Below are 25,383 nucleotides of genomic sequence, written 5' to 3'. Positions count from 1 at the left end.
TTTAATTCTTCAGCTAGAATCTGCATTAAAAAAGTTTCCTTTGGATTGTTTCATTAGCACTTCAAGTTTCTATTCTGCAACTCTGATAAATGGCTCAGATCTGTTAGGTTTATATCAATCACATGTTTCAGAATTTGCTACTTTGTGTTCCATGCATATAAACATCAATGGAAGGAACTGAACAAAATTTCAAAAGCCAACAAGGGAAAATTCAAGATGATATAATATAAAAAAAGATAAAGTACAATAGGGTTCCTTTTTCAACATTACATTAGTGAAATATAATCCTTCTAATTCTTTTTAAAATGTAACTGTCACTTCTTATCATGAGAATGAAGTTTTATAGATGGCTCACCTTTATTTTTCAATTAAAAACTAGAGCAATAGACTGAATTACTTTTATTAATATACACATCAAGTTATTGAAACGGCGACTTCTTCCCTTAAAGATGGCACTTGTAGGTACAAAGATGCAAAGATGTGTACAGCTTTCAGATGTTTACTTGAAAAGATTCTTCAACAGCAGTTTGATATTGGGTTTCCTCATCTAGCTGAAGATTCTAAAAACAGTAACATTAACATGTCATTAGGGAAAGCATATTTCTCCACTCAGCGCTCTGTCCAATTACAAACACTAATACACATTACAAATAATCTAAAAAGTTTATGTTACAAACATATAGTGTCCTTTAAATATGTAAGATGTACATATCTGTGTGACTGTAAGTATTGAGGAATAATTAACAAACAAAAGAGGATCAATAGAGAATGAAATTAAGAGTTACAGTGCCTGAAAGTCGAAAATATAGTTAAGAATAACTCATAACCCTAAGTGATAAGGCATGAGATAGATCCCCAATCAGCTCCTGCCTAGCCTGCTGATCCTCTCAGCAGTGTAACTCAGTAAATCTGCCTCTCCTCTTCTCCACTGTCTCTAGGGAATCTTCTCACCCCCAGACATCTCAGGCCTGCCCCCAGCTCTTGTATGCATAAATAAATCTTTAAAAAATATACATGTATATATATTTTACAAATACATAGTTCTCACAAAAAGAATTTTAAAATAATGTACACTGTAGAACTCTCCTACACTGCTGGTGGGAATGCAAACTGTTTGGAGGTTCCTCAAACTGCTAAACATGGAGCTTCCCTACGACCCAGCAATCCCACTCCTAGGTGTCTACCCAAAAGACACAAAAACACTGATTGAAAAAGATACTTGTACCCCCATGTTTATTGCTGCTTTATTTACAATTGGAAAAACATGGAAGCAGCCCAAATGCCCAAAAGTAGATGACTGGATAAAAAAGATGTGGTACAGGCCCTCCCTGGTGGCGCAGCGGGTTAAAGCACTGCACTGAGAAGCTTAAGCCACTTCCGCATGAGTTCGATCCCCGCCTGCCCCGGAGGTGACCACATGGCGTGGCAGACCTCTCCTGACCCGCCCGCTGCTCCCCTCAGCAGTGTACTTCGTCTATCTGCCTGTTCTGCTCCCCACTCTGTCTCTGGTGAATCCTCTCACCCTCCGCATCTCTGACCTGTACCCCAGTTCTGTACGAATAAATAAATATTTAAAAAAATTAAAAAAAAAAAAAGATGTGGTACATATATACAATGGAATATTACTCAGCAACCAAAAAAGAGAAACGTATGTCTTTTGCAGCAACTTGGATGGAGCTGGAAAAGATCATGCTTAGTGAGATAAGTCAGAAAGAGAAAGCAAAATACCGGATGGTTTCACTCATAGCAGGAGTATAATGGACCAGGCAAGAAAATAACAAAAATAATGAACAACCATATACCAGAGACATTTTGTGGGAGTGGAGTGGGGAATGGGATCAAAAACGGGGGGCGGGGGGGGGAAAGGGAGGGAAATGCATGGGACTATGGTGGTAGTACACGGGTGATTTGGTGATGGGAAACTAGTGGGGATTACAATCGAGATGGAAAAAAAAATGTGCAAAGTGATGTAAAAATAAACTTTTGTAATAATTAAATAATCTACACTTTAATTGTAAAAATGCTAACTATGTATTAGAAGACATCAGCATTTTATAGACATTTGAACTGCACAAGCCTGTGCTTACTGGAAAATTAGTACCAGCCATTCTTTGTCAGTAATATCTTGACTTAGATAAGATTTTAATCACTGAAGTTGAAAAAAATGCAATTTCACAATTTTTTTTTAAATCATCATTTAATTTTTTTTAATTATATACATTTGGGAAATAAACCCCACATTTTATTTTGGGGGTGCTTTTGAATGTAAATTACCGTTGCTTATCCAGTAAAGGCAGTCATCTAAGTCCAGAATGTACCATTCAACCTAACTACTTCATTTAAAAAATGTCTAACATGCTAGATATGAGAAGTCTATTACAGTGTAGTAAGTGAAGTACACTGTGAGAAACACATATTCCATCTATTGTACCAATTTCACTTTTCGAGCAAGTACAACTTTCCCTAGAATCTAGACAGTTTCCATGAAGATAATCACTTTGCTAAAATATAAGTCACTTTTTCCTTTATTAAGTATCTCTCTAGTACAGGTGGACAATAAATTCAACTGTTACTACTTCTACATTGTCAACGTTCACCTGTATTATTATAAGAGCAATAGAGCCCTTTATATTCATCCAGTGTCACATACCAGCTTGCATTAAAACTCAAGTCTAGGCTAATATTTATTAAATATTTAAATAATACTTTCTTAATCCTAAAGAATTCACTTACCACAAATTCTCCATAATCAAACTGATGTCTTTGATTTAGATGACTAACGAAATTTCTAGTAATCTGGCTAGGATCTCCCCAAGGAAGAGATACACAAATAGGACACGTCTATAGAAACAGAATGTTTTAAAGAAAACAAAAAAATGAAAAAAAACGAACATTATAATTATTAAAGGTATTAAAACAATATACTTATGTTACCAAAAACATCTACACAAAAAGCATTTCTAAGGGCCAAAGTCCATGTTAGATAATTTCCCAGCCAAATTATATTAATTATACTAATCTAACACAACACAATGATGGTATCTTACATATTTTATTAAATCTGCAATTATATAACTATTTCAACAGAAACACTACATATAGTCTTTATTAACACCAATTCTAATAAGTTATTAACCAATAATTGTTATCACTGAACAGTGTATAAAAATCTCATGTGAGCCACACAAGAACTGTGATATAATTATTACCTTAATTTTACCTATAACTAAAATGAAATTAAAGTGAATATCTTAAGGTTTTAAATTTTTCTCCTTATATTTTTGAGTTAATGACACATGAAACAATATAAAAAGTAACTCTAGTAACTGTACTCTAGACAAAATTTATGCTATGTGTTGAATATAACGCAGAAAACAGAAATCTGCTAATGTAACATTAAACAAATAAACTCTTAAACATAGGGCTTTTTCTTGGACACATCTTTGGCAGAGTAATTTAACAGGAAGTAGATGTATGTCTTTCACTAGTGTTATGCAAGAGCTTATGGTCATCCTCAATAGACTGAAGAACATTATTATTTTATAATATTTTCTAGTATACTTACTAAACCTGCTTAGAAATATCTGTAATTCTTATTTATAGCACTTTCCTGCTATTTAAAAATGTATAGCTAAAAAAAAATGTATAGCTAAAAGGGAAAAATTTTATCTTCCAGCTCAGTTTCTCCTGTTTCACACACAGTTTAAATCACTTAAACACAATTCAAATGAGGAATTACAGGATCATTAACACAATTATTGGAATCCAGCACTGCTTTCTCCCTCGTGCATCTAAAAATCTTACTACTTTCTATACACCCTAAAAAAATATATATGCAGAGAGTATATGGCTCTTTTACTTCCTTGTTTTATGCATTTGTATACTAGATTTTATAAGGACACAATTAAAAACACCTACTGATTTTATATACCAATTATACCTCAATAAAAAGCTTAAAAGTACCTAACAGATTTTATTCTTACTTGCAGGTGCTATTTTCACTTGTAAGCAGAATCACCTGATCACACTCCAAAAACCTGAGCGGTCCTAATAAAGAGATCTACCACTCTGGGTCCTCTCTGGTGGCGCAGCGCGTTAAAGCACAGCACTAAGAAGCTAAAGCCACTTTAGCATGAGCTTGATCCCCGCCCCAGAGGTGATCCACAAGGCGTGGCAGACCTCTCCTGACCCCCTGCTGCTGCCCTTAGCAGTGTACTTCAGATATCTGCCTGCTCCCCACTCTGTCTCTGGTGAACCCTCTCACCACTCCCGCACCTTTGGCCTGTACCCCAGTTCTGTATGCATCAATAAATAAATCTTTTAAAAAAGAAAGAGAAATCCACCACTCTTCAGTAAGGAGTACTTAGCTCACCTTTCATTATTTCACCTTCGCTAGGCTGTTCTCCTTTACCTTCACATCTCCCTTTTTCAAAATGAGAGTTAGCAGATTTTAAATATCTCATTTTATTTCATAGTTATCAGTCTTCTGTTTGCAAAAATCTAGCTTACCAATAATCTTACCAATAATGCCAGATCCAAATTTAAATAAACTACGTTTCCTTTTTGGGAAGTAAAATAAATCGAACCATAAGCAGATCATCATCTGAAACATAGGTACTTACCACAGGAACTACCTGAAATAGGTGATTACTGTTACAATGATCCAGTAAACGCTGCCTGGTAAAATTTGATTCCTGACACAAGGGACACTTAAAGGTAGGATGTCCAGAAGAACTATAAAATAATTTAAAATAAAGTATAATAAATACATAATTATTACATTATAATGATGCGTTCCTATTTTTCAACCAGTTACCTCTATTATCTGAGTAAATCTTTTCATTGCCCCTTGTAGGCAAAATAAAACTAAATGCAAATCTAACTGTTTTATTTATTAAGTAGTTAGGTCCAAACAATTTAAATCAGTTATTTGTGAGAGGCCAACAGATGTCACTGTTTATCTTTTAAAATTTTTAACTATCCTGTGGGTCCCAGTTTAGAAACCCCATGCAGGAACTAAAAACTTAAAAGACGTCCACATGCATCAACATGGCATCTTTAATCTCTCAGTCTCTAGGAATCAAACACATAAAATTCATAGCTAAGATGAGAATCAAAAGAATGGACTGTTAGAATGGTTAACATTTCAAAACATTTTGACAATCACGCATTCCTGGGTTTTAATATTTCTGGGTTTCAGCAATGGACAGATGAATATTGATAACTACATGTCAATTATGCATGGAAAAAACCTGAGCACCAGAGTTAGAGGATAGATATAAAGTGCTAATTTCATGTGATCAGTACATATAGTAAATGCATCACTTATTTCTAAACTGCTAAGTTAGAGTATGATTTAATTGAATTTTTAAAATTTAAAAATCTGTTATTATAAAATGATATAAAATAAACTATTATATTAAAAAATCTGTTATTATAAAGTGAGATATTATTTACTAAAATAGCAAATTTGTCAAAAGTTTACCTTGTACTCTCTTGGTAAGTTTCTGTGTTATCAGATGTGGATGTTTCACTCCTAGTACTTAAGAAGCATAGGGGGTAAAATTAATATACCTCAAGTAATAAAGTACATTCCAGATTCATTAACTTGAATGCTAGTGAATAGCATAGTCTGAATTTGCTTTAGAAGGGAATTCCAAATAGTTCTCAACTATGAAATAATTATGGCATTAATTACTTTCCAAACAAAATTCTGATATGACTCCTTAATAGGTGTTTAGTCACATCTTCTAAAATGAACTTATGCACAATTATTAAAGAACAGAGGACACAGAATTTTACAAAATTATTTTAAATCCTTAACATGTATATTTCCCCAGATCATTTAGAATTTTAATGAAGAGACTCCTACCTAGATTAATAAGCTTTTGAATGCTGAGGCAGAAACAAAAATTTATAAATAGGGCCTTCCCTAGTGGCGCAGTGGGTTAAAACAATGTACTAAGAAGCTTAAGCCACATGGCGTGGCAGATGTCTCCTGACCCGCCCATACTCGTGATCTGCCTGTTCTGCTCCCCACTCTGTCTCTGGTGAAGCCTCTCACCGCCCCCACACCTCTGGCCTGTACCCCAGCTCTGTATGCATAAATAAATAAATCTTTTTTAAAAAATTTATAAATATTGACTTTGTAAATAGGTTGTGAGCTCCAAAGCAGAAATCCAAGTGAAGAAATTATTTGAACACATTCATTATGCTTTTTTAAAGGATGTAGGCTTTCTAATGTTTAATATACAGAAAAACTTGACATTCTCACTCTGAGTCACACATCACATGCAGCAGTGGGAATCCTAAGGGGTGAGTGGGCAGTATGTATGGGGGACTATCACTTAGGTTTTACTTCAGGAATTTTACATCAGGAATTTCATCAGGAACTTCACTGATGTTATAAAATGCAGAAAGGAGATAGGTAGTGGACAAAATTACCACAAATACGTTTACTGTTCTTGTATCTGAATATCAGCATTAAAAGTTATCAAGCTCAGTAAGCTTTTTTTTTGCACTTGGTACAAAAAGTCTAATGGTACTATGTTATTCAACTAATAAACAGGTATTTTCTTTTTTCATTTGTTTTTCCTACTAAAGATATATGTAAAAAAGTATAATTGGGCCCTCCCTGGTGGCGCAGTGGGTTAAAGCACTGCACTGAGAAGCTAAAGCCACTTCCACATGAGTTCGATTCCCGCCTGCCCCGGAGGAGACCACATGGCGTGGCAGACCTCTCCTGGCCCGCCCGCTGCTCCCCTCAGCAGTGTACTTCGTCCATCTGCCTGTTCTGCTCCCCACTCTGTCTCTGGTGAAGCCTCTCACCGCCCCTGAGCCTCTGGCCTGTACCCCAGTTCTGTATGTACAAATAAATAAATCTTTAAAAAAAAAAAAAAAAGTATAATTGATATAAAGACATCCTCCAATGAGGTCAGTTCCCTTCTATGATGGTAATAATGCTATCTCTATACACATATTCTATATTTTTTTTTAAGATTTATTTATTTATGCATGCAGAACCGGGGTACAGGCCAGGGACAGTGAGAGGACTCACCAGAGACAGAGTGGGGAACAGAAGAGGCAGATCTACAAAGTACACTGAAAGGGAAGCCGTGGGCGGGTCAGGAGAGGTCTGCCAAGCCATATGGGTCACCTCCCTAGCAAGGAATTGAACTTGTACTGAAGTGGCTGCAGCCAGCCTCATAGTGCTATTATTTAATCCACTGTGCAACCAGGAAGGGTCCTACACACATATTCTATGCCAATGTTTGATCCAAAAATACTGGTTGTTGCCTTGATTACTTTTGTTATTTCATTCTGTTACCTGTGTTGTATAATAACAAGACCTGCTCCAAGGTCCTAAGCAATGACCACTGTTCCATCACTTAACATTGTGATACTTCCCTCAAATAATTTTGAATCGAGGAAATATGGCCTCCAAACTAGCTTTAAAACTTTTTATTCCCCAAACTTCTTTAAAGTCTGCTGCTAGAGAAACTAACACTACTGTATTCCTTTCTAAAAAACATGAATTTCTCAAACAGGCTCCTAGCCACAAATTTAATTTCCTTTAATCCCAAGTTATTTTTCATTGTTTGCTCAGTTTCTTTTTTGACATTGAACAAAAGATTCTGAGAACTTCCTCCAAACTGTCCATTTGGAAAATAAAAAGCATTTTTCAAAAAAGAAAGACAGAAAGAAAAATACAATCCATAATATTCCTACCTGTTATTGATAACCACAAAGATTAAGAAACAGAAAAAAGATACATTTGTATAGCACCAAAAAAGTATATAAGGTTACCAGGAAAAATATAATAAAACATTTTTCAAGTGATCTAAAAGGATTTCCTTTTGTATATTTTTTTAAAACTGGAAGACTTTTTCTAGGGGAGTACCAGTATTATATACAATGACAATTCTCTCCAAATTTATCTACGATTTCAATAAAGTCAACTTCTATAATGTTTTTGATCAAAATCTCTACAGGAATTTTTGGGAAACTCAAGTCTGATACTAAAATTCTTACAGCATAGCAAAGAATTGGGTCCTCCCTGGTGGCACAGGGGTTTAAGTGCACTATAAAGCTAGCCACAGCAACTGCAACACAGGTTTGATCCCTGGCCAAGGAGATGACCCACATGGCACAGCAGACCTATCCTGTCTCACCCAATGCTCCTCTCAGCAGTATATTTCAGTTAGTCTGCCTGTTCTGTTTCCCACTCTGCCTCTGGTGAATCCTCTCAATCCCTGCACCTCTGGCCTGTACCCTAATTCTTGTATGCATAAATAAATCTAAAAAAATATTGCAAACAGTTAAGAATAACAATTTTATAAATAAAACAAGGGGGGAATCTTTACTGATACCAAGACTTGTCAAATCATCACTAAAACAGAATAGCAACCTGCAGTCTGGGAGAAGATAATGGCAATTTACTTTAAACCACACACACAACAAAACAAAACAGTTTTACCCCAGTTCCCTAAACAAATTCTATTTCAACTATAAAAGTTCTCTTTTTAAGGAATTCTCCTGCACTGCTAGCAGGAATGCAAAATGATCCAACCAGATGGATCCCTGTGTGGAGGTTCCTCAGATTACTAAAAATAGAGCTTCCATACTACGACCCAGCAATTCTATTCCTAGGAATCTACCAAAAAAAGATAAAACCTTAATAATTCAAAAGATGCCTGCATCCCTATGTTTACTGCAGCACTATTTATAATAGTTAAGATATGGAAACAACCCCAAATACCCAAAAATATGTGACTGGGTCAAGAAAATGTGGTATATATACACAATGGAATATTACTCAGCAATCAAAAAAGATGAATTCATGCCACTCATAGCAACATGGATGAAGATGGAAGGGATTATGCTCAGTGAAACAAGCCAAAAGAAAAAGAAAAATATCAAATGGTTTTACCTATAGGAGGAATGTAGGGGAATGAAATAAGCAATGGGGGGGGGGGAATAATGAGCCAAAATTAACTGGTAACTATAAATCAGAGACTTTTTGCAGGGGAGGAGAAGGGAAAGAGCAAGGGATCAAAACAAGGGAGAGAAGCACAAAAAAGAATATGGTGGTGGTGCACAGGTGAATTAGTGGTAGGGATTTTATGGGACTATACCTGGGAAGAGAAAGCAAACATTGTACAAAAGTGAATAATGATCTTAAATATATATAAATAAATAAATTTTTAAATAAAGGCTTATTTCCCACCCCCAAAAAGAGTATCTTTTTAAGGTAAATATTGCTTACCTGTTCCCTACTGAATCTTGAGAGATCTGAAAGTTTGGAATGATAGAGGAAACACCATATTCATCCTGATACTTCTTACAAGATTTGTAATGATGTCTCATGCGGTAAAATTTAACCTGTAAATTTTTGATTAAAATGTAATATGACTTAATTTAAAAATCCTATTATTTGAGATAATGTCAACAGGAGGGAAAAAAATTAAAAATAGGTAACTATACCATCTAAGCAAGAGTTTTTTTGGCGTTTTTAGTAAATGGAGATGAAAAGGCTTAACTTTCTATTCTCTACATGCAGAGACAATGGAGAAAAGTCCATCTGTCCATGGACAACTCACTGTGAAAACCATAATTTTATGCTTCAAATAGTATTACCAAAAAGTTAAGCAAAAAGTAAAAAAGATACCTCATATTTTGGGGCTTTTACCTATTTATTCTACAGCAACATAGCAGAATTAGAAAATACTTTTAAAAAAGTAAGTTCGCTGATTAACATTTGGACATTTTCAGTTTCACACTGAAGAGTAGAGTCAGAATTTCTAAAGTGTGTTTTGCAACTTCACTCTATTATCCTGTCAGTTAACAATTTCCTCGAAGATACGGAAAAGCAGATCTGACTTATGTGAGCGCATTAAAGTACAACTGGTTTTGCTCAACCTTTATTAGTTGTTTGATAAAGTGGCAGCAATCAATCCATAAATACATGGATAGACTCCAAGTCTAACTTCCCTTCATCATTTCATTCCCTCACAAAAATGACAGAATAAGAAAATCCAAGCTGGGGAATTAATGTCAGTTATTTGCCAATATTTGATTTTCCTTAAAAATTAAGCAAAGTAACTGACCTAATTTCTTAGACAAATACATAAATAATCCAATTAAAAAGGGTAACTAGAGAATTTCCTTGACAATATAAATTCAGTTGGTTCGTTTCTGTATGTAAACTGAAATAACAATGCCACCATCAGAAACTTAAGGGTTGAATTTGTAATGGGGTTTTAGTTAGTTAAATAAATACCAACTGGCTCATTTAATTCATTTAATAATCACTGAGTAATAACTTTGAGAAAAATACCATGCTAAAAATTATGACAATTCAGAAATTATACCTTTCAACTTCTGTTCTCAGTAAGTTTACAAACTAGTAAATATGTAAGTCACAGATTTGTGGACCATCCTTTACCCAATTCCCAACCAAAATTATTCCTTACTCATCAAAACAGAACCCACCAAGAAAATACAAAGAATTTCAAAGGAGGAACTTGACTTTAAGAGCCATATCACAATTACTCTACCTGTTTTGCACAGCATCTGCAGCTACCAGAAAACTTCCTCATGATATTTTCAAGGTCTAAGGCCCGTTCAGGACATGCCCTCTCTCTTCTAGTCACATTTCCACGACAGAGGGGACAATGTACTCCGCTTTCTCTCATTGCAGTCAGGAAACATTTTCTACAGAAACTAAACCAAACATTTGTGACACATTAACTATAAGAAATAGTCACTCTTTTTATTTCCATTATTAAACACAAACAATTATGGTTATATATTCATGCTAAATGCGATTATTCATATGTACATTCATCTCAAAATTGCAAAATCATCAGAGTATAAGACTAGTCACTGGACTAGATGGAAATACTGAAAAACTACATTCATATGTGCTTCACAACTTTTTAACATAATACTCATATTATATGTATGTATACACACACATACACATATATACACACACACACACACACATTATCAGGAGTATAACACAAAGCAATCACTGGATCTTGTCCTGTGTCATTTACTAGCTATGTGATCTTAGGCAACACACTTAACCACAGTGGAGCTCCATTTCTTCCCCAAATAAAACAAGATAAAACACAGTGGAGCTCCATTTCTTCCCCAAATAAAACAAGAAGATAAGCCACATCAGGTTTTTTCTCAAATTAATATATACTTTAAATGTTGTCCTACAATATATGAAAAGGTCTACCATTGATTAGATCTACCATAGAATTGATTTGAGAAATTCCAACATAAACAAACTTTAGAGGTTCCTCTGCTAAGAAAAACATAGTTGTTACACATATTTATGTGATGAAGAAACATGAAAATCTGCCACAAGAGTGTGCACTGGAACATTCATTTGATAACTATTTAAGAACTCTTTCAAATGTAAACATCTATAACCAAACATTCTATTTGGAACCAAACTTACTAAATTATTATTTCTTCTCTCCTAACCCAACAAAATACCAAACTTAGTCATTTTGTTTTTAGAAAAAATTGATAAGTCACAGTCATCTATATCTGAGACACAGAATAATTATATATATAATCCAATTCCCTATGAATATAAACAAACTAATCTTCCTAAGCAATAATAACAAAAGTTGACAGGGACTAATGTAATAGTGGATCATAGGATCTAAGCTTTCTAACTATATAGCAGTCAAATACAAAGTCAAATTCCTTATAAAAAGTTTTCTCATTCAAATAATAACAGTATCTATACTTAATAGGGTTGCCTAGAAGATTAAAATAGGTAACAGGTAAAATGTTTATGTACAAGAGCTACACCTGGATAGATCACTGTAAAATTTTAAATAATGACTTTTTACTTCTAATAACTCCCAGAGGGAAAGTAATAAATAGTATACTTATTAAGGAAAGAGAATTAGATTAACTTCAAACTTATCCGCAATAACTGATGATAAACAGAGTATCTTCAAAGCTGAGGGAAAATTGATATATAACCTAAAATTTCATTCTCTGGATACTTAATCATCTAACTTATGTGTTTTAAGCACTTAGAATTTTCCCTTCAAATTTTATCAATTTGTTAGGATTTACATAGGTATTTTTGATATAATGCAAATAACTGTGTTTTGTAAAACTGCATCCTAAAACTTATGGGAGTGGGTAGAAAAATGAGATAGAAGAGGAGGTATGAATCTTTGGGGCAGACTACTTATGAAATCCTGTCACCAAAGCAGTAACACAAACTCAAACAATTCTACTTAACCAAAATACTAGTGCATTTAAAAGTCAATTAAGTACCTAATCAACTCTTTACACTAAAATTTTTTTTAAAGGGGTGAGGGGGACTACAAGGAGTGGTTGACGTTGGTATATTACAGAAATAAAGAGACACATACAATAGTTATTCCAAGAGACTGACTGGCTAAACTGAACCTAGAAGAATGTAGGCTGAGCACTTTTGTGTATAATTCTATTCCATTCAGTGTAATTTTAGTGTACTTTGCTTCAGCTGTCATTTGCTAGTTGCCCAAAACATTAAAGTACACAGGGAAAAAGCATACATAAATAAATTCTCATATAGTGAACAAAAGTGTATCACTATTCAATCTATCACTTGTCTTTAACCATGTTTGTGATCTGATACAGAAAACTTTTAATATAGTCGAAATCCTTATCTTTCATAAAATGGTCTGTGTTTTTGAATAAACCCATCTTTCCCCCATTAATGTGTGATATCATTTTATCAAAGACAAAAGTAGAACTATTTCTTAAGTTCTCTAATGTTTTACTGATCATTTTATTGGCAACACACTAGCATCCTGAGAATTATCTGGGAAAGAGGTTAATTTCATTTCAAATTTCAAGCCAATAAATGCCACAGCTCTCCATTAATTCAAGTCTCATGCCTTTCAATTCTTAAAATTTCCCTATATAGCCCTTGTATACTTTTATTAGATTTATTCTAAAAAATTCTAATTTTGTTTATTCCAATTTATAAACCATAGTTTTCATTGCTGTTATAGACAGGATTTTCTTGTAGCTTTTTATCTGATTATTATTGGTATAAAAATGTTGGTATGGCCCTCCCTGGTGGCACAGCGGGTTAAAGCACAGCACTAAGAAGCTTAAGCCACTTCCACATGAGTTCGATCACCGCCTGCCCTGGAGGTGACCACATGGCGTGGCAGACCTCTCCTCACCCGCCTGCTGCTCCCCTCAGCAGTGTACATCGTGGATCTGCCTGTCCTGCCCCCTATTCTGTCTCTGGTGAATCCTCTCACCCTCCGCATCTCTGGCCTGGTACCCCAGTTCTGTATGAATAAATAAATCTTTTAAAAAAAAATGTTGGTATTTCTGCTCTTGCATCTAGAAAATCTCTGTACTCTTACTTGTTCCAAAAGTCAGTCCATTGTTTCTCTTAGATGATGTGATTTCTGTTAGGTTTTGTATCTTTGTATATCTTCTTTTCTCATTTATTTACCTAAAGCCTGAAGTAAAATTTCAAATAGTAGAAGAGATTCAAATATCCCTATGTAGTTCCTGAGTTGAAAAGGACTTAAAATTAACTATTCAATATGCTCGAAGATGTGCATAAGTTGATGTATTTTCCTGTTATCCATATGGAATGTCTCTCCCCCTTGAATTAAATCTTAAGGACTCAAATGCACATACCCAAAACACTATTCTATACTGGTTATAGATGGATTAGCTTCAGTTTAGCCTGAAAAAAAATAAATAAACTACTCATTGTAATAAATGTTAAAGAACACTTGACACTATGTTTGATAGTCCCTCCAAAAAATTTTTTTATTAAACTTTTCAATTTTTTTTGCATCATTGTTCATTTCATACAGTATTTAATATCTCCCTTCAGGTGTAGTCCCTGTAAATCTCCCACTACCACATCACCTGTGAACCATCACCATCACCCCCCAAACCCGTGCTTTTTCCCATCAGTTTTAACCCCTCTCCCCTTCTGTATGCCTCAGATCTATAGCTAGCTAACATTTGTGAAAAAGTATATGAGTGGGGTGAGATATATGTTATATCTACCTATACATGCATAAAAAGTATGCATATATGTGTGTATGTATATATATGTAAGAGGATACCAAAGAATTCAACAGTGACATATACTAGGCAATTTGGGGGGAAAGGAGGATTCAAGAAATGATAAGAAAAATCAGCAAACTTCATCTTATACAGATTGTATTTTTTTAATCGTGACTATATTACCTACTTTTAAATGTATCAATTATTAAAAGTTTTAATAGTTAATTAAATATGTACATCAACTTCTTTATGCCTTTCTGTATTGTTTCTTGAAAGAAAAAAATCCTTTGGAAAGGATATAAAATTAAAGAAATGCATATGCACTAACATGAAAAGACACGAAATTTGTTAAGTGAAAAATAAGTCACGTAAGATGTTGTGCATGATCCCACTTAAACTTTTTAAACTACATGTTTAAATAAGTATTTGTGTTTGACAAAGAAGATTGGATGAAAAGATGCTAACCTCTGTCAAGGGGAATAGGAATAAAAGGGACACCATTTTCATTGACTTTATAATGTAAAACACTACATTCTAAATTAATGTAATGAGACATAACTAGTGTTTAGACAAGGCAGGAAACTGAGACCTTAATTTTAATATTTAATAATGAAATCTCCAGCATTGATACAATAAATATCAAGACACATGGAATTGTTTTTTTAAGAATAATGTAAGGGCTTCCCTGGCATCACAAGGGTTAAAGTCTCAGCTCTATCAAGCTACCACAATCCACACAGCATGAGTTCAATCATCCTACAAAGAGCTAAGCCCATAAGGCATAGTAGACCTCTCCAGTCTCACCTGGTCCCCTCAGCAGTGTATTTCAGTAGATCTACCTGTTTTGCTTCCAAATGTCTCTGGTGAATCCTCTCATCCCCCTAATCTGGCCTACACTCTTAGTTCTTCTATCCATAAATAAATACAAAATACATTGTAAAAAAAAAAAAAAACAACACTAAAATGAGACTTTAAAAAAGAATAGTTTTTTTACATGAGAAAGGAAAAATTCAGATTATTTCATAATCAACATAATTCACAAGATGAAATAATACTTTCCAAAATTCCAAATTCAAAATTCCAAATAGAGTATATACTGTCCCAAAATATGTGCAGTTTATATAGTACAAAAGAGTTCTACTTATACAAAACTTTTAATTTAACTACTCACAAGGCCTGCCAGAAAAGAATTCATGGATTCATAAATTTTATTTCTAAGAATATATGCAAAAGTCCTAAACTAAACACAGTGGTGTAATAGGAAAGGTATGGAATATAAAATGTTTGTAACTGTAAAAGGGTCATGTGAGGAATCTTTGTGATGATGTTCTATACCTTCATTTTATCCTTATGAATATTCTGGCTATATTTATAAGATGTTAACACTGGGGGGAAAACGGGTAAGGATTTTTGTGTTATTTCTTAGAACTGCATGTGAATATCCAATAACCTCGAAAGAAAAAAGCTATTTTCTTTACAAAGCAAAAATAAACAAATCCTATCAGATTTTTAAAAATTATGTCCATGTTTTATAAAGTATATTTGCTGCGTAAATATGTACTAAGTATTTACTACATAACAGACTATAGGAAACAAATAACAAAAATTTCTTCCCACCCTGATAATGACATAAAGCATTGCGTGCATACAGGTACACATGGCAAGCTTCTGTGTATATACAATAAACCAGAAAAAATTTAACAAAGCTATTATACCAAGCAGATGCTAACGTAATAAAGAAAGTGAAGAATCCCCAAGTAATCATAGTATTTAAAGAATTTAAATATATTGAATGGATTTACAAAGGTCAACTGAGTAAGAATGGCAAAATAACAAAATATTCAAAGACAAATATCATACACCTCAGTAAATTTGAGATAGTTTCAAAGAATGGACAATATTTTAAAAACACTCAACAAATAGAAAAAGCTGAATAGCACCTTAATCTTAAATAAAGACATTCATATACAAAATCTGATACTGTGTAAGATGTAATTATATAAAAGTAAAACAGATGAATAGGAAGTAATGTAAAATAAACTTAAATATTAAGTCATAAAAAAATTATCACTAAAACACAGTCACAGTGCTGATCATAAATGTATCCAGAACATACTTTCTTTATAGTAAAATTATAAATTAGTATATAAAAAATCTAATATGGAAAAATGTGCCCAGTCTTGTTAGCAACTAATGAACTAGATTTTAATGTGAGGTCTAGACACTATTTTGAATTACAAAAAAAAAAAAAAGTTTGGCAAAGATGATGGAATACAGATACACATTAAATAGCACTAATAGTTTTTTAGGTTTTTTTTTTTGTTTAGTGTAAAAAAATCATGATATTCATTAAATTCATGTACTCTATATTAAATACAAGATTCCAGAAACTTTACAGTATCTTGAATCTTTAAAAATCAATGTTTAAGAGCTCCTTGATCTTACAGATGAGGAAACTGAAACCAGAAACAGTACAAAGTTAAGAAAATCACTAAAAAACCTTAAGGCTGAAGATCCACTTCATTAAAACACAGGCCTTATATGTTCCCCCTTCTAACTCAGGGTCTTTGCCCAGAAACTTCCCTGTCCACAAAATATTCTAGACACAAAACCAGCTCTCCACAAATTAACATCTACACATTACTTGGATTTTGGCATCACCATCACTAAAGAAAGGGCCTTTGACTATCTTCTACCCACCCATTCAACTACTCACCCTAGATCTTGTCCAACACAGTCTTTCTTGGAACCTGAGTTTATAATTACATGTTTTTCTCAGTGTTTATTTAAATTAAAATGGCTCAGCAACACCAACCCTAACAGGACAGGGATCCTCTGTATCTGTTCATCACTATGTTATCATATTGGGTACCTAGTAGGCATTCATTATTACTTAAAGCAATATATGCCATATCACCTTAATCTAATCCAAGGACTATAATCTTTTAACCCAAAAATATAATCCATAGTCCTCAAAAATCAAAGCCATGATTAACTTACATGTATGAAACACTTTGCTAGAGTTGTAATCATCCCTATGTGACATGTATTACAAATTCCCTTTGATCCAGTGATTACACTTGTGAGAGAGGATAATCGCTCACCTGTAAAACGATATTTATACAATTTAATCATTGTGGCATTATTTGTAACAGCAAAAGATTAGAAACAAACTAAATATTCATCAATGAGATTGGATAAATAAAAAATGATACATTAAACAATGGGATACTAGAACACAAAATAATGTTCTATGAGGTCAGAGATTTTTATAGCCATTTACTGATAACTATACTGTAAAAGCTAATGCTTACAATAGTATTGGCACAAAGGAATGAATGAAAATTATACAACTCCCCCACCCCAAAAAAGTCCTTTATATACTAACATAAAATGAGCCCTAAAGATAACAACACAAAAACAGCAAGGCAAAAAAGAATACATACAATGTACCATTCTCTGGGTGAAAAACAGTATTTATGAACTTGTTTATAAACATTTCTGGAAAGAAATATAAAGCAAAAGTATTATAGGAGACAATTTTTCCTTTTGTACCTTTAAAGTTATAAAGGACACTCTTCTTTATTCACAATAATTTCTTTGATATTAAATATAGAGACTGAGAAACTTGAAACAGATCTACTTAGAGCAATAATTTAATAGATTTCATGTCAGATTTTGTAGTTACTAGGGTAATAGTGTTATATTTTCAAGGGTTGTGAAACATGTAAAATACATATGCAGGTGATAAAGATGATAATGACAAACACGACCTCATTTGATCCTTGCAAAATCTTTTGAAACAGGTTATGTCTCTACCCCTGCTTTATGAACAAGACAACAGGCTGAAAGGAGTTAAATATTACTCTACCAAGTGATAGAATTGTGGTCTCCCATCACAAACCCATTCATTCCTTTACTCAATACTGAATGCATATAGTTGTGAAAGGCTAAGTTAAGGGCAGACCAGTATTGGTAACTCATAGAGCTTACAGTCTATCAGGTGAGAATAAAATTAGTTACATCATCAGATTTCAAAAATGTTATGATAGTAAATCATGGTAAAAGGTACAAAGGAAAGTTATTCAAGTCTTTTATCTCTGATTCTACTGTTCCTTTCTCTGTATTACCAAGTATACTTCCTCAGATATACAACTCATCCCTCAACTTCCTTTTGAATCTGCTAGATAAAGTTCATTTCAAAAGAAAGCAGAAAAGGAGGAAAAAAAGGAATTAAAATCACAAACTATTTTCACATATCATAGAAGCCCTACAACTTTAGGGACTGTGCATTACCTTTAAGCAACTTAAAAGGTTAACTTCAACTTAAAATGAGCAAATGCCAGATGAGTTTCTGTTCTTATCCAATCTAACAAAAGGTTGATCAACAAACACTGGAAAGAAAAATAACTTTCCCATTATTACACTTTTGATTATATTTTTAAAAATTTATTCTATTTATGTATGGATACAAGAACTGGGGTGTAGGCCAAAGGTGAGAGAGGTAAGGGAGAAAAAGAGTGGGGTGCAGAGCAGGCAGATCTATGGAAATACACTGCTGAGATGAGCAGCAGGCGAAACAGGAGAGGTCTGCTGTGCTGTTGTAGGTTAGCTCCCTACCCAGGGATAGCACTCTTGCTGCAGTGGTTTCCATAGCTTGATAGGGCTAAGACTTTAACCTCTGTGCCACCAGGGAGGCCCTTGATTATAATATTCATTAAAAACTTCACATTACTTAGTTCCTAGTCTATAACCAAAACCACATCAGAACAAATTTTTTTAAAAATCAGATATTTCAAGTTAGTCTTGGGCTGTAATCTTCTGTCATATAAGCAAACAGCATAGTTCATTTTAAAATATGCCATTTCATAATAACTAAATGTCAAGAAAATTTGGATGAAGTCTTTTAAATCTTAAGAGAAAAGATGGCTGCCTTTCAAAGTTACAAGTCTGTAGGAAAGGAATATTGAAAGTATGTATTTAGAACACAATTGTTCAAACAGCAAAATAGTAAGAAAGCTGTTCAATTATATGAAATAAAAACTCAAAGGCAGATCAATAGAGAAGCAACAAATTCATGCCTAAAGAGAAGTGGAAACTGGTTTACGTTAGCTCATTTTTAAAGATGCCTACTTACAGAGATGCCTAAAATCTGATATTTCAATTTTTTAGAGTTTAGCAAGGCATCAGCTTGTCATTATATTTTATTTTCACAGTTATGGGAGTTATTTCTTTGACTATGCCAAACAGAGAAGGGAGGTTTGGAAAAAAGAAAAATACTACAAGAGATAAATATCTTACAATTATACCAATCTGTACTTTCTTCTGAACTTAACTTTGAAGACATTCCCACCTTTAGGATTCTTAATTAATTTTTACAGGTTTTTCAAAATATGCCATCTGGCATCTGGTATTTCATAAAGTATCTGATATTGTTAATTACTATTTCCTAAATGTCTGTTTCCACCATCACACCATCTATCCTAATTTTCTTCCTATCCTGATCATTCCCACTCAGGCTACACTTATCTTCCCTCTATAGTTTCATAAGTACTCTCCAGAACTTTATTCTTTCTAGGTGCTATGCTATCTTTGTATATATTTCCCTCTGTAGTTACATCCATCCATCCGTGCAGCTCTCTGTAATCCAGATCTATGTATAACCTTGACTAATTAATAGGCACACGTCATCAAATCTCACACAATCTCCTTTAAAAGAAATCTTTCTCCATTCTGTCATTACCTTGATTCAGGTTCTTATCATTTCCTTCTCTGACACAGCAACTGCCTCCTTACTAGTCTCAAAACCACCAAGCTGAACTCTGCTAATGTAAATTTTCTGAAACTGAAATGTGACCAGGCTATTCCCCTGTCAAGTATTATTGTATAAGCCTCTAAGGCTTTCAAAGGGAAGAAGTTCAAATTGGCTTAACAGGAAGGTCCTGCCAGTAGCTCTACGCTCTTTCTCTGCCATCACACACATCCTTTGGCTCCAGCCTAACTCTGTAGTCCAGATACAACCATCAACTATAACCCTTCCTCGATTCTGCCTATATCAGCATATTCTCCAACATAATAATTATGAAAATTGGTATTCCTTCCCTTAGGAAGTTCCCCTTATGTTTTTAAGCTGGTGTAGTATTAGAACACTTTGTGTGGGCTTTCAGTGCTTACATAGAATTTTCTATGAATCTCTTCCCAGTCAATCAACTCACATAAAGGCTTTTTCTCTATTACACTGTGAATAGTCTCCAGAGAAAGAACACTTTGTAGTCCCTGTACCTGACACAGAAAAAGCACTTAACATTTGTTCTTTAAGAAATAAATGGGAATTAAATGAAAATTTATATTTTGGTGAAATTGTCCTAATAATAATGAATTTTCTCCTCTGACCACAATAGGCAAATCCTTTGCTGTCACTGTAACTGAAAAGAGAATGAAAATTTTATTTTCTAACAGACCCATAGTGACCAAAAGCCCTATCACCTCATCTCTCACTAGCCATGAATCAAAAACTGATTTTGTAGTTAAATATAAATCTATTTAAAAACACGGGTTTGTCCTTTGGGAGAAGAAAAAATGACCCAGTAAACTAGGTTATTTAAAATATTTCCCAATAAACTTCTAGTCAAATTGGACCTTGCTCCACCACTAACACCCCTTTTTAATAAAATTCCCCACCCACCTTCACCTTCTTTAATTCAGTTTTTAGCCTTAGAGCAAGCATTATTTGTATGTGTTGGAGGGGCGGGGTGAGGGGGAGCAGAGGAACAAGAGACAGAAGATGGAGGAGGGTGCTAGAACAGTAGTAAAGGCTCATTTCTTTCATCATCAACAACATCTTCTCTATATTTCATTTCGTTTCCACATCTATGTGATCACATTCAAGTCCGATGAACTGATTTGGGAAAGGTCCTCAACAGATGATCTCCAATCTCTTTTCCATAGCCTTGAGGTCAAGCCAAAATTAAAGACTGATTTAAAATGTCCCACAAGGGAAAAGGACTGTTTAGAGAACAGCTGAAGAGAAAACTGCTTGGAACTTTCAGGGGAGCTAGAAATTACAATGAGTTCTATGAGGTCAATGACCCAAAAGTAATGACTGCAATGATTCTATCCAGAAAAGACCTATCCCCCTTTCAATTTGCACTCCGTTCTTTTCCTCCTCCATGAGCACAAAACAGTCAACAAAATTAGAATACTGACAGATTAAAGTTTGAAGAGAAATATTTTTCTAACATTCTGCATTTGTTGCACCAAATAAACGAATTTCAGACTACCATCCATCTCTCTTAAACAACAAACACATAACTAGGCTAAATTTTATCACAAAAAGGCACTGTTGACTAGCATGAACACCACAGTACAGGAATAAAACACACATTACAGTTAAGTTTGCAGATGAGTAAGAAGAGTAGACATCAAATAATTGTAATGAAATGTGTGATTAACCCAAAGTTCAATCCACTCCCTACAAAGTATAGCACTTCCTTCCCTGGGGGGGGGGGGGGGGACGACTATTTGGAGACTTGCTCAATTCTTTTCAGTTATTTAGAACTTTGTAGCCTGACAGTAATTCTATTCAAATAAGGATTTCCAGGCCTTACCTGCCAGAAATTCTTTTTTTTTAGTTTGGAATGTAGCCTGGGAATTGGTATGTTTACTTGAAAAGTTCCTCAGGGACTCTGATCAGCAGCCAGGTTTGTGAGCAGTGCTACATACCTTTACAAGAACAGCTCCTTCCAACAATTTTCATTGACATGCTAACAGTCTACAAAATTAGCCAATTTCATCCTATAAACATGACAAACCAAACAGCTCGGTACCTTCTCACCTAATCCTTTTGTGTTCCTCCCACCAAGTTCATTCCTTTTATAACTGTCTTCCTTTCTTAATCTCCACCCTCGTAGTAACCAAATATTAAGCAGAAGAGTAAAACAAAGGGAAACTATCACTTTAATACCCGGATATCCTGTCAGTTCTGACATGAGAAGAAAACCCACTCTAGACCATACTAACATGTACTGAATTTTAAAGGGCACAAAACACCTTCGAGGTGGTCTGTGAAGCACAGTTGGAAACTTAAGTTATATAACTGCTGTTGGCTCCGGAAAAGGATGCATCAAGGTTCTGAAAGAAGAAGGGAAAACTTTAAAGCAGAACAGGTCAGGGAGGGGGCCAGCGGGCCCTTCGGCCGGTTTTGACACTCGACACCCCAGTCTTCCTTCAGGTTGCTAGGAAACAAAAAGGCTCCACATTCCCTGCGATTCCTCCCCGGCCTGGCGGGGAGCGGAGGGGTCTGCGGGGTCAGAAGACGTCGCGGGGACAGTCCGCCTGGTCACCGCCCCCGGACGCGAACGCCAGGGAACGCCAGGGGCCGGCAGCTCCCGCGGAGGGGCTGGGGGCAGCAAGCCGGTTCCGAGCACGGAAGGAGGGAGCGGCCACAGCCGGCCCCCCGCGCCAGTGGAGCCCGCCAGGCCGCAGCCGGGGGTCCGGGGCCGGATGCCGGGCCTAAACGACCACCCGGCTCCGCGCGGGGAGGGAGCGTCTACTCACACGTGCTGACAGGCCGCGGTCCGCACGGGTGTTTTGAGCACCTCCTGACAGACGGGGCAGTAGAAATCATCTTCGGTGTAGGACGTGGCCGCGGAGAGCTCCTCGGCCATGGCGAGGGATGGGGGATCAAGGCGATGGCGGCGCTGGCGGCAGCGGCCGAGGTGGCGGTGGCGGCCCGGGGCCCGACTCCCTGCGCGAACCCGGAGGGGGAGGGGAATCGCGTCAGGAAGCGGCTCGTGCCAGGAAGGGGGCGGGGCCCTCGGCGGGGCGGGGCCGAACACCGAGACGCCCAGGCCGCACGCGCCGGGCGAGGGTGGGAGCCCCGGGCGGCGCTTCCCGCGGGGTCAGGGCGGGAGGGCGGTTCCTGGCGGGACGCCGAGGTGTAGACACCAGCAATCGGGTGCACTTTTCGCTTCCGCCCAGGCTCGGGTGATGCAGAGGGCTGGCCGTCTGGCCCAGCCGGTGCGTCCCCAGGCCGCGGGCTCCCGCCAGAGGCGACTCCCTTACCTGCTACTGTAGCGGACGCGGCTCCGCCTTTGCCCCCTATTCGCCACCCGCCGCCCTTTCCCGGGCTTTTCCTCAAGACTCCTTCTCCCCACCCCCGCCCCAGTCTCCAGCCCTTCTCCGGCTCAGCGGTCCTGCTCGGGGCCACCACCTACCTTGCCCGCGGCCCGGCCCCGCCCCACACCTCCCGCCCCGCCCCGGCACACTCTGCTTGCGTAGATGCTCACTTAGCCCCGGAGCCGCGGGGCCGGTGGGGCCGCTTCCCCAGCGCGTCGAGGTGGCGGGTTGGCCCGGCGCGGTGCGCGGGCTAGTCCCACACTGCCGCCTTCGCAATCGGGCCCGAAGGGGAGTAGCGGGCTGGGCGCGCACTGCTTATCCGCCCGGGACGGGGTCGGGCCAGAGGCTCATGGTGCACCGGGATCCCACCGCTCCTGCCACCAGCCCGCCCGTGGCATTGCGCTGCCAGCAGCCTGCCGGGAAGATCTCAGAACGCGGGAGGGCAGCGAGCACTCCACAGACGAGTGGGGAGAGGCGGGGAAAGGCGGTGTCCATAGCGACCAGCGCGTGGTGCGCGGCGCCTTCAGTAGCTTGTGACATAAACAGCTGGATGCCCCCAGCCTCGCAATGGACAGCTCATTTCTCCCCGTTCCGAAGAAATATACCGTGTTTTCGCCCCCACGAGCTTTAACTCGAAAAATATGATTCCCTAATATTAAAGATGTGTCTTTTACTCAAGTAATGTTCATTTGGAATTCTTACCCTTTAGGCGGAAAACTAGAAAATGAGCTGTAAGGATTCCAACTTTCCCTCCTTAATAGTAACTGGTGAGTCCCAATCACTGATGCAGTCTTCCACCCACTCCTTTTGTTTTGGGTTTTTGTTTTGATAGCTTTGAAGAAAAATGAGGCCTGGGACCTGGCATTTCACCATCGTTATTCACTGACTTAAAATATGTTTTAATGGACCCCAATTTCCACTTACATCAACACAATCAAGAAATCTCTAAGACAGTGTCACAATCACGTTGACGGGAGCTAAGGAAAACATGGAATATCACTTGAAACACCGACTTCTGGGAGAAAAAAGTTTCATGATAATGCTTGTTAAATTTGCCGAAACATTAAATTTTTTATTAACAGTGATTATATTCAGGATAGGAAGTAAAATGATTGGATTTGTATGGACTTAGAAAAAACCTTGAGGAGGAAATGGCTGTCTCAGTACAGAGCTTTCAACATCTCTTTTGCTGGTAAAAGCAGTTGATTGAAGAAGTGAAACGATCAGATGGGGGGATACAGTGGGTAGGTGACTTTGTTTGTACCTTTTGAAAATGAATGAAGACCGGTGCAACTTTACTAGTCTTTTTTAACCTTGTCCATTCCGATTGGTCAGTAGTCTCTCTGGAAAGACTGGGCACTCATTTGGTTCCAGTTTTAAATATTTTCAATATTCTCTTCACTGTGTACCTAAATGACCATTCAACTAAGACAAGTAACTTCATTGTTTGAGCCTACTTTTAACATGTTCTTTTTTTTTTTAAGTGAGAAGCATTTTTCTGTTCCTGAAGAATTAATCCCAATTTCTCCTTTTTCCACCTCACCCCAATATACACATAGGCAGATAAATGCCTCAACTTAAATAGAAAGATGATGTGAATAAGAATAGGAAAGGGAAACTATAGCAGGTACATTCTACCTACTAATAAAATACAAAAACTCCAGCAAATCCTGATTTTTGGTTAGTTTCATTTCTTTTATTCCTGGCTATACATTTCAGGAGTCACTACTCATTCCCAGCCTAAGGGGAGGATGGACCATGATTGAGATGAGCCAATCATCCATGGTCCATTTCCATTTCTTATCAGTGGTGAAGGGATAGTCATTATGACCAAGGAGGTGTGAGGATTTTATTCTGATGGGCTCCAGCTAGTGCTTTCCTTTGCTGTTCAAAAATCAGGTAGTAATTTCCTGGCATCACCTTGTGGCATCACCTGTAGGCGTTTAAGACTAAATCACTACTAATCTTAAGAAGGTAAATACTATGAATGATGAAAAGTAAAGAGTGAACACACAAGGAATTGCACATTTCTCAAAATGCCTTTCTCCTGAACCTCTGCTGAAACAGTGTCATGAAAATGAACCAGTTAATGTTGACGGTGATGAAGCTACAAGATTAATGGCTCGGCTGTAATACACTGGTGATACTCAAATTCCCCAAAGACCAATAAACTTTTATGCAAAAGAAAACATAAAA

At 36.6% G+C, this 25,383-nt stretch overlaps 1 protein-coding gene across 3 annotated transcripts; it reads right to left on the bottom strand.

The window, feature by feature from the left end:
* Positions 1 to 23,388, bottom strand: RNF138 (ring finger protein 138, E3 ubiquitin protein ligase). 3 transcript variants are annotated; one of them, XM_004683817.2, is made up of 8 exons: positions 23,358 to 23,388; positions 22,627 to 22,816; positions 10,557 to 10,722; positions 9,266 to 9,381; positions 5,486 to 5,542; positions 4,623 to 4,734; positions 2,734 to 2,841; positions 1 to 560 (listed from the first exon to the last, which is right to left on the bottom strand). In XM_004683817.2, exons 2-8 carry the CDS (start codon positions 22,734 to 22,736, stop codon positions 492 to 494), a joined length of 738 nt encoding a protein of 245 aa, XP_004683874.1. In that variant the 5' UTR covers positions 22,737 to 22,816; positions 23,358 to 23,388; the 3' UTR covers positions 1 to 491. The 3 variants fall into 3 exon arrangements, with proteins under 3 accessions (XP_004683874.1, XP_012581278.1, XP_004683875.1); XM_012725824.1 differs by lacking the exon at positions 23,358 to 23,388 and adding an exon at positions 17,071 to 17,174 and having other exon boundaries at positions 22,627 to 22,675; XM_004683818.2 differs by lacking the exons at positions 9,266 to 9,381; positions 10,557 to 10,722.
* Between the last annotated feature and the right edge of the window lie 1,995 nt (positions 23,389 to 25,383).

Source organism: Condylura cristata, unplaced genomic scaffold (assembly GCF_000260355.1).
Source record: "Condylura cristata isolate star-nosed mole 26May11 unplaced genomic scaffold, ConCri1.0 scaffold00016, whole genome shotgun sequence".
Lineage (NCBI taxonomy): Eukaryota > Metazoa > Chordata > Mammalia > Eulipotyphla > Talpidae > Condylura > Condylura cristata.
The sequence above is the reverse complement of the archived record's forward strand: the minus strand, read 5'-3'. Positions and strand labels throughout refer to the sequence as shown.